Source organism: Ceratocystis lukuohia (assembly GCF_044167205.1).
Source record: "Ceratocystis lukuohia strain C4212 chromosome Unknown Supercontig1_pilon, whole genome shotgun sequence".
NCBI lineage: Eukaryota > Fungi > Ascomycota > Sordariomycetes > Microascales > Ceratocystidaceae > Ceratocystis > Ceratocystis lukuohia.
In genome coordinates this window covers 1,284,189-1,300,952 of record NW_027263520.1, presented here as the reverse complement: position 1 = coordinate 1,300,952, position 16,764 = coordinate 1,284,189, and the positions used below count along the sequence as shown (strand labels likewise).

The following is a 16,764-nucleotide window of genomic DNA, read 5'->3' as shown; positions in this document are numbered from 1 at the left end:
GCGGTCTCATGTAGAGTCACGACCTCCAAGACCTTGAAACAAATCACACAGCCACACAACGGGGTTTGTCCAATAGGCAGGCACACGACAATCACGTAGATAATGAATTAGTGCTACATTGTTTGTGCGTGGTATCTCTAGCAGACCTATGCAGACTATGCAGCAATATGTTTATTTCTATGCGCAGTGACAGCAACAGCATAAGCAATCAGTGAAGGATCCTTTTCTAACGCTGCATGGCGCGAGACAACAAGATAGCCTTGTCCATTCCAACTGAGCCGATGTTCTCAAAACAAGACAGCTGTTCTGACTGTAGCGACATTAGAAGGCTGGCATATGACAAGAAAGAGACTGCTTCATTTCAACTCTAATATTGACTCACCCTTAGTAGGTGCTCAAGTAGTCGACCCCTCCTTTGCTTTGTCCTTAGTCTGAGGAGGAAACTTGTGGTATTACCCCTGCAAGATAGCGCGTCATAAGACCAGTGCTGCGACTTATTATTCTTATCGTTCCTTTTCACAATAACGCAGTCAATAGGATAACCAACCAGCCCCAATATCGACGTCATTACTAGGAGCATACATCTAGGACTTTTCCGTTTAGCCTCCCCTTTTCTTTCTTTATAACCACGCACCACCTCAACCAATTGAGTTTCCGCCTGTTTCGATATCCCCACGACCTTGATAAACAATATCTCGCCCTACTACTACTGCTACTCCTATTATTTCACTGAACACCATGAAGTTATCATCAATTTTACTCCCCTCCTTAGCGGCCCTCCCCGTCGCATCTGCCTGGGGATCACTGGGGCATATGGCCAGCGCCTATGTCGCCTCAAGCTTTGTTTCCAACACAACCCAAGCCTACCTGCAAAAGGTTCTCGAGAATAATAATGACGACTATCTTGCTAGCATAGCATCCTGGGCCGACTCGATCCGTTACACGCGCTGGGGTCGCTTTACTAGCAACTTCCACTTCATCGATGCGAAAGACTCACCGCCTGAGGAATGTAGTGTTGATTTCGAACGCGACTGCAAAGCTAATGGCTGCGTTCTCACTGCTCTGGCCAATTACACTGCACGCGCCACTGACTTGAGTTTGCCTCCGCTGCAGCGCCAGGACGCTGCCAAGTTTGTTGTGCATTTCATTGGCGATCTACATCAACCGCTACACAACGAAAACGTTGCTAGGGGCGGCAACAGCATCAAGGTCAAATTCAACGGCGTGAGACTCAATCTTCACCATGTTTGGGATTCAACTATTATTGAGAAGTGGATTGGTGTGAATGGACGGCCTAATGGATATGCTGAGGGCTGGGCCAAGTCATTAGTTGATGAGATTAATGATGGGAAATTTACTAAAGAAGCTGGATCGTGGCTTGATGGCCTGAACTACACAGATCCTATTGGTACTGGCCTTCAATGGTCGCGTGAGTGCAACAAGCTAATCTGCACACATGGTAAGCTTTCCCATTTCATGTAAAACTGCAGTCTTGTATCGGAGGTTGACCTAACATCTTTGCCCTATAGTATTTCCCCAGGGCCCCAGTGCTATTGTTGGCCAGGAGCTGTCTGGTGACTACTACCTGGCTGCCGGCCTTGCTCTTGAAAAGCAGGTTGCTCAAGCTGGCTTCCGTATGGCTGCTTGGCTGGATCATCTCGTCGAGGATATCATGTCAAAGTCTGCGCTAGGTGGTTCGCCTACGACTATCGACGAGTTGTAAAGCACCGCAGGACAGAACTGCGGCGATTTTTCGTTTTATTTCATCATAATTTCTTTTACCCAGACCACGGGATCGTAGGACTCATTATGCGGTTACAAGTCATAGATATACATATGTTTAAACGTCTACTAGAAGCATTGAAATTAAGCGATGCGTATAAAGACGCCAGTATTTAACTCCACGTAAACACTGAAACTATCGCGCGTGAGTATTATTTGTTATTTCGTAGTTATACGGCAGGACGCTCTTGGCTCTTGGCGGGGAGTATATGGGCCGATGCATCATCTTACAGAGCACCTTTGTTAGCAATGGCAGGTGCGTATAGATCTCAAGCATCTCCTGTGGCCTTTTGGGGGTTAGCAAGGTTCTACATAGCATATTCCAAGGGCGGTGCCTTGGATATACTTGGGTCTTTTAGGAATCACTGATCAAATAGCACAGGATTAGCTACCAGACAGAATTAATCCTCTACATGGCTAATTACAGAGTTTGCATGACGAAAGCTAGTATGCTTCCAAACAAGCTTGTTACTTACGTTCAACCTATAATGGTCGTAGAACAAGAGAAAGAGATACAGAGAAGAAAAATATAGATAGGCAAATAAAAACTAAATAGATCCTCTCCCCATATTGGCGCGTTCCCTATTATGTGGTGTGTTCAACATGCCCTTTCAAGTGTTCTTCGGCTTGCCGCAGTTCAGCACTTGTCATTTCGTCTCCATGCCCCCATGGTTAAACTAGACATAGTACTTATCGAAGCATTCTTGTTATTGTATGATTTACATTATCTCAGTGGCCGGTAGCCAATCCGGCGTCGTTTGATTTCTGTGATTTATCGCTTCCGCTCTATCGTGGTTGAAGTACAACAAGAAAAAAAAAACTAAATAAACAAACATCAAGCAGCTAACACCAAACACCAAACAACAAGGAAACAGTAAATAAGGCGTAGAGCCTATACAAAAGAAAAGTAGAACAGAAAAGCAAATTGTAGCTTCCAAGAAAACACAACTCTCGGCATGTCGTCCCCTTAGCACATGCTAGTGCCCGATGCCCCTTGAACTTGAACTTGAACTTGAATTTATTTAACGTCTACTGGAATCACTAAGATCAAACGACGCCGGATTGATTACCGGACAGAATTAACCCTCTGCAGGGCTGACCACAGATTTTGGGCGAGAGAAGCTCGTATGCTCCCAAGCAAGCTTGTTACTCGTCTTCCATCTGTAGTCGTCAGAAACAAAAAAAAAAAAAAAAAAAAAAAAGGAAATCCCCAGATATACCCTAAGCCCAGAAGTAGTGGGGCTAACCCCCAACTTCCCCACAAACATTCGTTCCTCTGAAAAACCTGCCACGCTTCTTGAAGTCGTGAAAATCACGAGAGCAAGACGGCGACGTCCAGTGCAGCCTGGGAAAACCCCCCAAAGAGAGAAAAAACCAAACTGTGTGAGCATCCGAGGGCTCGTGATATATCCTTCCACTTTTCTGGTGGCCGCTGCCTTGCGCGTGTGGATGAGGCGCCAGACAGCCCCCTTTCTAGTGACATGCCACAGTCACCAGTCTATCCGAGGACAGAGGAGCGCAAGAAAGAAAACAAAACAAAAGAAGAAAAAAAAGGGTGCGGACTGTGTGAACTCTCAAAATTCAGTCCTGAGCGTGAAGGTGAACTCCTTGAGTTGGAGTGGTGTTGCGGCGATGAGGAGTTGGCGATCGCGAAAGTTGTCGTGAAAAAGGGGGCGAGTCGACGACGAGGTTATCCTCAAAGTTGGGTAAGTGCGGCCTCAAGGCTCCACAGCTCATTGTCAAGAACCATGACAGAGTCAAAGAAGAAGAAAAGAATGAAAGACGCTTATCAGTGTCATAGACGTCGTCCTCCAGCAGCCCGGAAGAAGGGGAGGCACCAGACCTCAAAGGTACCCCCCCGAGGGTTGTAAGAGGGAGAGTTTTGCCCGATGCCCCACTTTAATTTTCTTCCATTAAGGGCATCATTATCGGGGGTTTGAGTATCCGCAACAAGAGGGGACATGGTCTAGTGGTATGACGGATCCTTAGCAGTATCGGAGCTACGTGCTCTGTGATCTGGATCAGGTCCGGGGTTCGATTCCCCGTGTCTCCAATGCGATTACCTTTTTGCAGTTCCACTGTAATCGCGATGAGCAAGACTTCGGCTAATCAAGCAAGTCCCGCATGTTTTTGACAATGGAAGCTTGGATCACATGTTAAACTTACTTTGTTCTCTCGTCCCGAACTTTCGGATTAGCCCATGCGGCAAGCTACACACTAAGACTGACACAAACTATGATTCCGATAATCTGTGGTGTCTATTTAGTTAGTCTAATGTTTCCGTCATTTGTTGTTACATATGACGTCTATCACACACCATGAAACATACCCGTTGCCGTCTGATCATCTGGCCAAAACGAAGCTAGTATCACTTTCACAATGCCTCTGTGTTTGGGTACTTGTTTCTTTTTTTTTGATAACGCCTGGAAGAGAGCATGAAATAGCCAATAGTAATGAATGGAGGAAGAAAGGAAAGCAGTAAGGGACAGGAAAAGCTGAATATAGCAAAAGAAGAGGAAGACAACAATAAAATAACCATAACAACGTAACATTGGTTTCCGTAACAAAAAACATGCTGAAAAGACAAAGAAAAACAAATGGGACAAATATGCACCAGCCTGAAGTGCTCCCAACCCATTGGCACGAACTTAGTGGAAGTAGAAACAAGGCGAAGTTCGCGTTTCTTTTTCTCACGCCTTCGAGGTTAAAGAGACTAGATTCCAAAGAGCTACCCAAATAGAAGAGACATTATCCAGTATTAAGAAGCTCATATTTGGTAGTCGGGGTCTCATATTCGAAGGCGACGTAGTTGCTCGCAGAGCTGACTTTGAATGCATGCTTTGCTGTGAGCTCACAAGCACAAACAAGGTTTTGGGAGGATAGAGGGATAGTTACCAGACATAACCACATCCACTATGGTGTTTAAGCAAAAACGGGACCTTGAGACCACCAATGGCGCTTTCTAACAACGGCAGAAGGCTCCACTTGGCTTGACGAAGGGGGAGATCCAAAAGCTCTGGCCTTAACAGCTGTCTTCCGACCAGAGATATCTCTTTGGTTTCGGGCTCTGCCGCCGCCACGGTTACCACCACCACCAGCAGCACCACCACCACCACCAGCAGCACCACCACGGTTGCCACCAGCGGCTCCACCACGGTTATTGCCACCCGCAGCGCCTCCGGCACCTCCAGCAGCGCCGCCAGCACCTCCTCCAGCAGCACCGCCAGCACCTCCTCCAGCAGCACCGCCAGCACCTCCTCCAGCAGCACCGCCAGCACCTCCTCCAGCAGCGCCGCCAGCACCTCCTCCAGCAGCGCCAGCACCTCCTCCAGCAGCACCAGCACCTCCTCCAGCAGCACCAGCACCACCATTACCGCCGTTACCGCCGTTACCACCGTTACCGCCGTTGCCACCGCCTGCACCACCTGCAACAACAGTAAACTTGTTGCAGTCATCCTGAGCTCCACGCTGTGCAACAGGCATCAGTACGGGCTGGTGGTTCGATGCGGATGTCATGGTGCAAACACGGTAAACGCCGGGAGGAAGACCCTCAGTTACAGCAGCGGTAAGAACGCCATTTTGGCCAGCATCGTTGATGCCCTTGAAGAAGGCGAAAACAGTGGGATCTAGGGTGTTTGCGGGGTTGATATTGTTCTTCATATCCTGGATGGTGATATGCGTATGGCCTTTGATTTGACCTTGGCCATTCAGATCTTGGGGTGCAGAATAATAGGTAGTGTCAGGGTCAGTAAATAGCCCAGCTTGCAGGCCGGATACTTTGACATCAACATTGAAGTTGGTGTTCGCAGGAATAGTATCATCATGCTTAGGGTTGATCAAGATGCTGGATATCATGTTGTTGGTGGAAGGGATTTTACCCATCACTATGATTGTATTAGCATCACCAACTTTGAGAAGTACAGTGTGAGGGAGCGACTTACCAACACCATTGCATGAGCCTTCTTTCACTTGTTTGCCATTAGTCAAAGTCTGTCCATTACAGAAGTTGATAAAGTTGGCCGGATCACTAAAGCAAATTTGTTAGCTATAATTTTAGAGAGGATGGGTGTAGGTTGAGGTGAACTAACATTGCTGAGTCCGCTTGAGCAGGATCATCTTGAGCACCTGGGGACTGGGAGCCAGTTTGAACAGCACCGGCAGCTAAACATGTAACATCGGCGGCATTGGCGCCATTGTTGCCATTATTACCAGTATTACCAGTATTGGTTCCGGCGTTGGCTCCGCCACCACCGCCACCAGCGCCAGCACCACCAGCACCACCAGCGCCAGCACCGCCAGCACCAGCACCGCCAGCACCAGCACCGCCAGCACCGCCAGCACCACCAGCACCGCCAGCACCGCCAGCAGCGCCGCCGCCGCCAGCACCACCACGACCACCACCACCGCGCCCACCTCCACGACCGCCAGCACCAGGGAACTGCCTACTAGTCAAGCCGCGGACATTCAAGGAGGGGAAGTGAACAACAGAAGCCTCTATAGCAGTTGAAATGCCTAATATGGCAACAAGAAACGACTTTGGCTGCATGTTGGAAGTATGCAATCAAAGGGAAATATCGAAAATTAAGGATAGATAGATGGATTAGAGTCGACTAGTGTATAGATCTAACTCTTGCTGAAGGATAGAATTGGTACCAGACCAAAAGAGAAATCAGAAATTAGAAAGAATAGTAGTCGAAGAGAAGGTTTCGAGAAATGCGAAGAAATGATACTTCGTGATTAAAAAAATACAAGATAAAAAAATGAGATAATGAAAAAGGGCACCTCGACCAGCGTGCGAAAGAAGAGAAAAAGAAAGGAAAAAGAAGCGTATGAGAACAGAAGAAAGGTGACTCGCCTTGGCAATGTTGGCTTCAGACTGAATGAAGAAAAGAGAAGGAGAACAAAACATGAGAAGGCGTACTGCCGCCATGGCCAAGACTTATAGCCGGACTGAGGGCAACGAGAAAGGAGGCCCTTGAGCCGCAGTCACTTTGCATACCAGGGGTGCAACTCTAGAGCATCATGTAAGTACGGCAGCTTCATCTGGTTCGGGACAGGGGGAAGCCCCTGTGCTTGATGCTGTGAAGCGTTCTCTGGTTGAAAGCGGAATCAACAAATGCCTGCTTAGAAGATCAGAGTTATGAGGGTGTACACAGAATGGCGAAAGAATGCTAGAAAGGGGCGTTTATCTGTCACAGAAACCTAAGCTAGTCGTTTTGGACCCTCAGGAACGGACAGTCTGAACGACTTTCTCGTGACGTAGATCTTCGCCCACCCTCCCTCCATCTGGATTTTTGTTGGTTAAGCTAGGTCTTGATACAGTTTTATGCATCGTGAATCGAGGCCGAAACATGAGCGCACTGGCTTCAACAGTAATTGAAGCCTAAACTGCGATACTTCAGATCTCAAGATAAAGAGTTAGGTAAATTTTCCAATACATGGTCTTGTAGGTGGTTTAACAGCATCGTGTAACCTTGTTGGAGACAAGCATGGACGCCTTTTAAGTGGAGTATCTATCTATCCAGAGAGTTAAAAGCCACGAATGTCATAGTAGCTATGTTGTTCTCGATACATTTCAAAGAAATTAGCTGCTACGACATAATTGACCAGAGCTTTAAGCTTTAAGCTTCGGGTCAAGGTAAATGCGGGAAAGGTGGACGAGATCAAATAGGCCAATCAGAGCCTGTCGCTTCATGTACATCAATCCGGTTTACGTTTCGGCCGATGTCGATGAGAAGCTTTTGACACAAGAAAAAAAACACAAACGAAACACGTCAATGAAAGGAACAAGGCAAAGTTTCTAACGAAAGAGAGAGAAAGGGGATATCAAGAGCAAATTATGTGAGTAATGTAAAAGGAAACTGATAAAGAAGAAAAAAATTGTCAAGAGCTGGTTCAGAAGAAGGGCACGAGAATTTTGCAAAACCCTATTTTGTGTGCCGTCTAGCGGTGGGGATATTGCGAGGAAGCGATTCATATCAGGGCAAGAGCAAGCATTCTTCTTAACGGCAGTTACTCTTTGCGTGCAGGGAGTGATTAGTGTTCGTTTGAATCCAGGCAACGCATATCTTAGGGTTTACCAGCATTCAAATTAACCCCGAATTGGGCTACAAGGAGCGGTTCGCGTTTTATCATGAGCGTGTTGAGATATTGTCATGTAAAAATCTATGGGTTATTCAATATGCCAAAACGCCAAAATATCTTGCTGTATTTAACACTCATTAAATGTTTGAAACATAGGTCCAAACAAGACTAGTGGTGTCTTCCGCCTCATTCATTCATGAATAAGAAACAGTGTAAAGACTGACACGCCGGGCTCATCATCAATAAGATATCATGAAGTATGAGTGGGATCAAGGTACGAGAACCCTTTTGATTGATCAGATGATTCTTCAAAGAAGTCTAGAGGCCTGCTTTATTCCTGATGTGAAAGTCAGCATCTTAGCTTTTGCAGTGGACTTTGGTCCTTGTTGCCCTGAGCTTAAGCGATCTCAGCGGAAGGCTAGAACTCCGGAACTGAACTGCCTGAGGTAACATGAAAAACTTGGGCCCAAGTCTACTACAGACTTCCCCTGTCGTGTCTCAATAGTCTTGAAACGCGAAGACTGGTTTGATCGAAGCTACGCCTCGCCTTCATGGAAATAACCTTACTTGCCCCCAAATAGTGATACAGGAAGAGACATGGCATTAATGACTATGAAGAAAGCTCTACTAACCAAGGGATTATTCGGAGGAATTCGAAACTCCAAACAATTCGCCGTGCATGTCACTCAATCCACGAAAAGCTTATGATATCGGCGATTAGTAAAGCTGGGAATGAATCGCCTTTTCGCTTCAACTCGGGATCTCTGCCAAGAGTTTCTCTCATCACCGCCAAGCTTCCTTTCTCTATCAGTCTTTCACATAGGATTTTGCAAATAAGTAAGGATGGAGTGTTGTACAAAAAGTTTGATTGATATCATAGGCAATACTACGGAAAATCTATCTCACACAAACTTGCTCTTGCCCACAACATATAAGTCGACATACTCATCGACCGAAAGACTCTCCAGTTTCTCGGGGTTCGTGTTTAGTTCGACCAGACTCTGGATCTTGGCAGCATCGAAGTGTGGCTCAAGATGTCTCTTGAACTTGGCCAGAATCTCAGGCTTCGCTTCATCTCTCCGTAGGCGGTGACCTAGGGGAGCTTCAACAACAACTTCTGGAAGTATTCTTCCATTATCAAGCTCAACAGTGAGAGCGTTAGCAATCGTGCGCATTGAGGGATCATGGTAGTCACGGGTGAACTGAGGATCCTCAACACAACGAATCTTTTGGCGCAATGCATCCACGAGGGGAGAAGTGGCGGCTTCGCTACCATCGACGTAATCAGTGGCCTGGAGTCGGCCATAAACAAGCATAACAGCACACATGTACTGAATGCAGTGGTCTCGATCCGCAAAGTTGTCCATGGCCTTGAATTGCTTATCGATGATTCGAACACAAGCCTCGTGGGTGCGGCATGTAATGGACTTGATGTTGGCGGCAGACAGATTCTCTTCATTTAGCTGGTTGAAGATTTTCTGTGATGCCTCGATGGCAGTTTGTGAGTGAAACTCGGCTGTTATACTTTCTGTTAATAATCTTCATGTCTACGCAGGCGTATTATGAGAGGACGATCAAGCTTACCTGGATAAGAAACTTTGAAAAGAACATTCTCCATCACATAGCTGCCATAAGGACGCTGAAAGTCGAAAGGTTTGCCCTTGAATAGAACGTCGTAGAAGCCCCAAACTGGAGCGCTAAGAACGGTAGGAATTCCTGTCTCTCCCTTTGCAACCTTGAGAGCCAAATTGACTGCACGCTGGCAGGCATCGCCAGCTGCCCATGATTTGCGGGACATGGTATTAGGAGAATGGCGGTATGTTCTGAGAGACTGTCCATCTACAAAAGCCTGAGTGACAGCATCTGCAGTTTGTTTCTCAGAGAGACCAAGCATCTTTGAAACCACGGCGGTAGAGGCTACCTTGACGAGGACTACGTGATCCAGGCCTACCTTGTTGTAGGAATTCAAAAGGGCAAGGCAACCCTGGATTTCATGTGCTTTAATCATAGCCTCGAGTATATCGCGTACAGTGAATATCTTGCCTCCAGCAATATTTCCGCCGGCTTTGTTTGTGCGAGTGACCCAATCAGCTACCGCCAAAATAGCACCGAGATTGTCGGATGGATGTCCCCATTCAGCAGCGAGCCAGCAGTCGTTGTAGTCGAGCCAGCGGATCATGGCGCCAATATTGAAAGCTCCATTGACGGGATCCAATTGAAAGTGTGTGCCGGGAACTTTGGTTCCATTAGGAACGACGGTTCCTTCCACGATGGGGCCGAGCAGCTTTGCACATTCTTTGAAGCGAAGCCCTTCAAGGCCGCAGCCAATGGTATCAAGAAGAATGTAACGAGCGGTATCGAACTAACGGAAAACATACTAAGTTAGGAGTGACAGCGAGAAAGAAGATGGCAAAGGGAGAAACAACCCACAGCAAGATCCGAGTTGATAGAGGTATGGTGGACATAGCTAGCAATGTCTTGCACCTCTTTATCATACGACTCTAGAGAAGTAGATGTCATGACGGGCGCTCCAGAGCGATGTAGGCTTGTTGTTGAGAAGGACGGACTCTGACCGGAGTATAGTGAGGTCCTGATTGAAGGGCAGGTTAGGCGAGAAATGGCGGGAATCTGAGCCGGATGAAGAGACGAGCGACGGAATGCAGACTTGGGACAGAATGAGCGCAACGACCTGACGACGGCGGACATATTTGGGGGAGATAGACTTGATGAAGTTGAACGAGGCTAGATAGTAAGAAGAGCCAGGAGAGAGGGACAGAGGGACAAATGGAAAGAAGTAAGTTGGAGACGGCGTGTTTATACGAGAGTGAAACTTGGGGTTACGTATGATACTAACTCCTCAACACAATACTACAGTAAAAGAACATGTCCAGAATGTATGGTAATCCCTTGCTCAGGAGAAAATACAACAGCAGAAACTACGATAAAAGAACAATGCAAGGAGGCGGCTCATGGTCGGGACAAGATAGAGACTTGCCGCTTCTGGCCGAGGTCTTTTTTGGGCACATTACTTGGCAAAATGGAGAGCAAAGAGGCAAGAGACTAAGCTTGGGGATCGCTAAGTAGCTCAACGCCAACTGTGCAGCTGTTGTCTTAAAACTAGGGTATCAGAATGGGGTAAGCAACACTGCACAACGTACAAACATACAAAACGGAAGGAACAGACTGCATGCAGTAGAATATACTGATAATGCGCAGCCCTCTCAAAAGGGTAGGTGTACGTTGATTTCCCCACCGGCAAATGGCTATTTGCCCGGTCAAAGAAAGTAACAGCCGATTAACATGGGGCAGGTATTCTCCATCTGCAAATGGCAGGGGAGGTCCCTGTGCAGCTGTGAAAGGAAAGAACTTGCGTCATCATAGCAAATCTAGCAAAATGATGGAGGCCGGAGTGGGATTGAAGAACAGTGTCTGTACTTCTCGGGGTTTATGGATCTCTGGCTCTTTCTTGTTGGGGTAAAGCACTGTTGCATAGCCTGCGGTACTACTGCAGAACCCCCCATACATAGTGGGAGGGCTTGATTTGAAGCCCAGCTGAGTGCACAGAGATGTGCAGGAAGGGAAAGGGAGAGGGCAGAAGAGAGGCCATAATCCGCCTCACATGGAATAATGAAACATCGACAGCAATGAAAAGATGGGATGGGATGGACAAAGCTAAGGTGCGCGTTTGAGGGAGAGAGAAGAGGTTTAGGGACGGGAGGAATGTTTAGGAAGACGAGACCAGGAAGACAAAGAAGCGGCTTTATTCCATAAGCAGCGTACTGGTATTGTATTAGAATGATACATTATTACTGCATATATGTGTCAGCATCACAAGAGGGACCCACTTCCTATCACCATGGTTGCATATAAAAATGCGGCTGCTTATCACAGTCTGTTTATAGATCGTATGGGTGTATTATTGTCATTATCAATCAAAACAATAGCAAACATGTAATGATGTGTGATGTCATATGATGAAGAAGAAAATAGAGCAGCACTGCCCGCAATTTGTCGTCATTTTCAACAATATTAAAACACAGAGAGCAAGAAAAAGTCCCCTAAAAACAAGTCACAATAAAATAAACAAATGCGTTGGACCAGGAGCAACTCTTGACTGATCGGCTAGGTATAGATGAGCATGAATGACCGTCCACAAAACAAGATTGACAAGAAGGAAGGAAAAAAAAAAGGAAACCAAAAGATGGACGAAAACAAAAAGTTCGCTGAAATGATGCGCCGTTATACCTGTTTTCCTGTATAGGGTCCGCCCTCAAGTATGAAAGAAGAGGATGGGTAGACTCCTAGAATACCACAGTGGTATGTTGGTCTGTAAAAGTCAGTAGCAAAAGCAAAACAAAAATCCCGATGCGATTCCCGTCTGCATGGGAGACAGGAGATAAACTCCTGCTTCTATAGAAAAGAAAATAAAGCGACAAGACAAGTAAAAAACAGTGGAGGAAGGAAAGGAAATGTGAAGGATGAGACCTTCGCGTCGGGAGTAAGAAGGCGGTTTGGTGTGGTGTGGCGTGGTTTAATGTGCAAGAAAAATGAAGCCTCGAGAGTCCAAGGCAAGTTAAGCCTTGGGTAGATGGAGACAGATAGAGCTAGTCTATTCAGCTTCACTAACATCGCTCTCTTCCTCGCTCACAGCAGACTGCTGCTTCTCTTCACGTTCAGCAGCCATTTCACGCTCAAACTCTGCCTCGAGATCAAAGAACCCAGTTTGGTCGTCATCAGCTGGGGCACCAGCTGTCGCTGACATATCCATATCGTTGTCCTCCTCTTCTTCCTCTTCGTATTCTTCATCGATATCCATAGTCTCGGTAAGGAAAGGTTGAGAGGTTTTATTTTGGGCACCGTCACCCTCATCTTCACTAGGATCGAATAAACCTTCATCGTCTCCATCACTATATATATCTTCGTCTTGGTGCTCTGCCTGTCGTTTGACAAAGTCTGAAAAGTTGGTGGATAGGAAAGTTGGTGCGCCCAAAGTAGTAGGAGGCGCTCGTTTATCAGCATCAGGGTATTCGACTGTGAGGCCCCCGTCGTCATCGTCGTCATCGTCGTCCTCAAACTTGTTAGATGGCCTTTTAGGCTTTGGTAATTCCTCAACCTTCTTAGGAGGAGCCTCTGGTGCTGCTGTAGGAAGGACAAGAGGTGCTGCGGCTGCGGCCGCCTTTCCCTTCTTTGTTGGTGCTTTGCGCTTGGGCTCCTTGACTGGCTTAGAAGCGGTCTTTTTAGTTGATGCCTTAGCACTAGCTGCTTTGGTGCCGGCTGCCTTCGTGCGCTCTTTTGTAGTAGGTTTGTCTGCACAATTAGAAGAACCCAGGGGTGGGTGCTTCTTTTCGAGTGTTTCGGCCGTTTCGGTTGGTGTGCTCTTGAGGTTCATGTGGAATGTAGAGTCGACCCTATCGAGAACAAAGGCTTTTCGAGCTGGGCTGAAATACAAAACATACTGGCCATCATCGACGGTTCGAGATCCGGAGTATCCATAGTCGCCGGTGTTGTCGGTGTATGAAAGATCGTAGGAAGAATGATTGCCAGGTATCGAGGGCTTGAGTTTCCCCTGGCCGGAATTTTCAGAGTTGGTAGGCTTGTGATTATCTACGGGAGACAGGCAATCAGGGCCATGGTTAGTTTGTACAGGTCATGTAGGCAAGATGTGTGCAGCCCGGATTTCCGACCCTGATCAAAGAACGAAACACTGTCGGTACCACAACAGAACGGGGGCGGGAACTCACAGCGAACGCCTGTGAAGATTTCTTTGGCTGTCGTGCCCATTAGCGCATCACTGAGAATGACGGGATAGTTTCCCGCTACCGTCGGGTCGATCAGATTCGCTGGTATCGACATGCCGGGCCCGTCAGAATGTATGTGTGTGTCTGTGTGTAGAATCAGAGAATGAGGCTGGCGATGTGAAGTGTAAATGCGATGTGGACGAGTTTGACGTTTACGAGGTAGATTCGAGTACTGAGGTCGTAGGCGATCCTTTACAGAAGGAATTGGACTAGTTGGGAGGGCAATTGATGATCAAGAGAACCATCAGAAGGGATGAGAAGGAGTGATAATTGGAGAGAAAGAAGTTGGCAAAGTTAGAAGTACGTCCGATTTTAGATAAAGAAGAGTGAAAATACGGTAATCGAAACGAGGGTGAAGGGCTTAGTTGTAGGAAAAGAAAGAGAGAAACGCCAGAATTAGGAATAGAAATAGAAGGAAAGGAAAAGGAAATAAAAAAAAAAAAAGGCGAAACAAGAGCGTGCTATTGTTGTAGTAGTTAATAGCGCCAGGGTGCGTGCGGTTCAGGCTGGCTAGCAGGCTAGGTTGTGACTGTTACAGTGAGTATTTAGTACTAGTGCTGAAGTACCTAGTGTGAAGAGAAGCAAGCACCTGGGCACTATAGGCTTGCTCCTGCACTGTGTGTCTAGGGCTAATTTCTGTTGCAACAAGCGAAGCCAATTAGGCGAGCTCAACACATTAAGGTCAGCCCATTCCGCCTTTTGCACGATAAAAAGGGCTTAGTTGAAAGTACATTAGACCCTTCTTACCGTTTTCCCTTAATTCTTAGGTTCTCAGCTGTGGCTATTGCGTCGTTCGTCAAGATTACAAATGTCGCTCTTTAGGGCCTACAGTACTTCAAAAACAACATCAAATGAACCTAAGAACAATACTGTAGAAAAGAACTAAAACTTCAGGCTATATTGAAACATGTGTCTAAGTGACAGATATGGAAGACAGGAGTCGCGGATGTAAGAGTACAAAATAGTGGTAGAATAAAGATATGCAGGCTTTTAACCCTTGTAGGGCGAAGGGCCAACCATCAGCTCCGGACGCACAAGAGTATCAAACTCCTCTTCAGTGAGGGCTTTAAGCTCTAAAGCAGACTCCTTGAGAGTTAGGCCCTTCTTGTGAGCGTTCTTAGCAACCTTGGAGGCCATATCATAGCCGATCTTGGGGTTGAGGCAAGTAACAAGCATTAGCGACTCCTTCATGATGTTGGAAATCTTTTCTTCATTGGCCTTAAGACCAACAACTAGGTTCTTTTCGAATGAGCGCATGGAGTCAGAGAGAATGCGCGACGAGTGCAGCAGGTTGCGGATGACAAGAGGCTTGTACACGTTTAGCTCGAACTGGCCGTTCATGCCACCAATAGTGGTTGCAACGTTGTTGCCCATAACCTGAGCGCAGACCATGGTCAGAGCCTCACACTGGGTAGGGTTGACTTTGCCAGGCATGATAGAGCTTCCGGGCTCGTTCTCAGGCAGCGAAAGCTCGCCGAGGCCGCAGCGGGGGCCCGAGCCCAGGTAGCGGATGTCCTGGGCAATCTTAGAGAGCGAGCCAGCCAGGGTGTTGAGGGCACCATGAGCGTAAACAATAGCGTCATGAGCAGCCAGGGCCTCGAATTTGTTTGGCGCAGTGATAAACTTGGTGCCAGTCATTTTGGTAACCTCCTCAGCAATAGCCTCGGCAAAGCCCTCGAAGGTGTTGATACCAGTACCAACAGCAGTACCACCCTGGGCCAGCAAACGCAGTTCAGGCAGCGAGCGTTCAATGCGCTCAAGGCCATAGTCTAGCTGGGCAACATATCCGGAGAACTCCTGGGCTAGAGTCAGAGGAGTGGCATCCTGGAGATGAGTGCGGCCGATTTTGATGATGTTCTTGGCCTGGAACTCGTCAACCTTGGCTTGGAGAGCACCGCGTAGGCTCTTGAGCGCAGGAATCAGTTCATTCTCAAGCTCAAGAACAGCAGCAATGTGCATAACGGTGGGAAAGGTGTCATTGGACGAGGCAGAGCGGTTGACATGGTCGTTGGGGTGAACGGGCTTTTTGGAGCCCTTGACGCCGCCCAGGATTTCAATGGCGCGGTTAGAAATAACTTCGTTGGCGTTCATGTTTGACTGAGTGCCGGAGCCGGTCTGCCAGACAACGAGGGGGAAGTGGTCAAGAAGCTTGCCCTCAGCAACCTCAGCGGCGGCCTGCTGGATGGCCTTGCCAATGACAGGGTCTAGAAGGTTATTAGTTAATACCCAGCCATAGGTCAATGGCGAGGAAGGGAAGAGAAGACATACCCAGACCAAAGCGCATGTTGACGGTGGCAGCAGCACCCTTTAGGATACCAAAGGCCTTGACAACAGCGGGGGGCATGCGATCCTGAGGTTGGTTGATGCGGAAGTTCTCCAGAGAGCGCTCAGTCTGGGCGCCCCAGTACTTGTCGGCAGGGACTTGGACTTCGCCGAAGGCATCGCTCTCGGTACGAGTAGAAATGGAAGACATGTTGGGAGAGGAAGTGTGCAGGGAGCGTAGAGCGGGAATATGAGCGGTGCGAGAAGAAACAGCAGTGGTTCGGGAGAAGATTGAAGAGGCGTTTCTGCAGGCGGTAGCGGTTGAGCGAGAGGCGGCGGTTCCCGCAACCGCTTTGAGAGACACAGAGCGGAACATGGTTAAATAAGGGAGGACGAAATCGAGGATTCTACCTGTCAGATGATGGCAGTCAGGGTTAGACGAAAAAAGCTCAGACAGAAGGCCGGAAACGAGTCAAAACGCTGGAAGCTCTAGTAAGCCGAGGCAGCTTAGCTCCTCTTTCAGAATTGGAGTTGATGTTTTTGGAGGATGTATAATGCAGAAAATCTTCATGTGAAGGTGCGAGGGGTACTTACAAGATCAGATTAGATACCACTTGTGCTCTGCCTGGCTTGAAATACCATAAAAGACAGTAAGGGGATGAGGTGGAACAGGAAGAAAGATTCAGTTGAAGAAGGGAAATGAAGTTGTTTATTACCCACATCTTTCCCTGAGCCAGAGGCCCGCTGGGACCTTATAAAAAATTGTTATTCTTTTATTTATTACATTTTTTTCCCCGGCATTTCGCAGTTTGGGTTACTAGGAACCATTAAGCTGAAG

General features: G+C 47.4%; 5 protein-coding genes across 5 annotated transcripts; 1 reads left to right on the top strand and 4 right to left on the bottom strand.

Annotated features, from left to right (window-relative positions):
- Window positions 1-738: 738 nt before the first annotated feature.
- Window positions 739-1,723, top strand: HOO65_010336 (Nuclease S1; the record flags this gene model as incomplete). Its single annotated transcript, XM_071006046.1, has 2 exons — window positions 739-1,459; window positions 1,530-1,723. The coding sequence occupies 2 exons, from the start codon at window positions 739-741 to the stop codon at window positions 1,721-1,723; spliced, it is 915 nt and encodes a 304-aa protein (XP_070862158.1).
- Window positions 1,724-4,704: 2,981 nt separating this feature from the next.
- On the bottom strand, window positions 4,705-6,328 carry HOO65_010335 (uncharacterized protein; the record flags this gene model as incomplete). The annotated part of the gene is made up of 3 exons (XM_071005730.1): window positions 4,705-5,666; window positions 5,724-5,809; window positions 5,871-6,328. 3 exons carry the CDS (start codon window positions 6,326-6,328, stop codon window positions 4,705-4,707), a joined length of 1,506 nt encoding a protein of 501 aa, XP_070862157.1.
- Window positions 6,329-8,768: 2,440 nt separating this feature from the next.
- Window positions 8,769-10,386, bottom strand: HOO65_010334 (2-methylcitrate dehydratase, mitochondrial; the record flags this gene model as incomplete). The annotated part of the gene is made up of 3 exons (XM_071005732.1): window positions 8,769-9,394; window positions 9,451-10,228; window positions 10,297-10,386. 3 exons carry the CDS (start codon window positions 10,384-10,386, stop codon window positions 8,769-8,771), a joined length of 1,494 nt encoding a protein of 497 aa, XP_070862156.1.
- A 2,089-nt stretch (window positions 10,387-12,475) lies between these two features.
- On the bottom strand, window positions 12,476-13,719 carry HOO65_010333 (RNA polymerase II transcription elongation factor; the record flags this gene model as incomplete). The annotated part of the gene is made up of 2 exons (XM_071005912.1): window positions 12,476-13,470; window positions 13,608-13,719. 2 exons carry the CDS (start codon window positions 13,717-13,719, stop codon window positions 12,476-12,478), a joined length of 1,107 nt encoding a protein of 368 aa, XP_070862155.1.
- Window positions 13,720-14,654: 935 nt separating this feature from the next.
- Window positions 14,655-16,302, bottom strand: HOO65_010332 (Fumarate hydratase, mitochondrial; the record flags this gene model as incomplete). The annotated part of the gene is made up of 2 exons (XM_071005718.1): window positions 14,655-15,868; window positions 15,933-16,302. 2 exons carry the CDS (start codon window positions 16,300-16,302, stop codon window positions 14,655-14,657), a joined length of 1,584 nt encoding a protein of 527 aa, XP_070862154.1.
- Window positions 16,303-16,764: the final 462 nt, after the last annotated feature.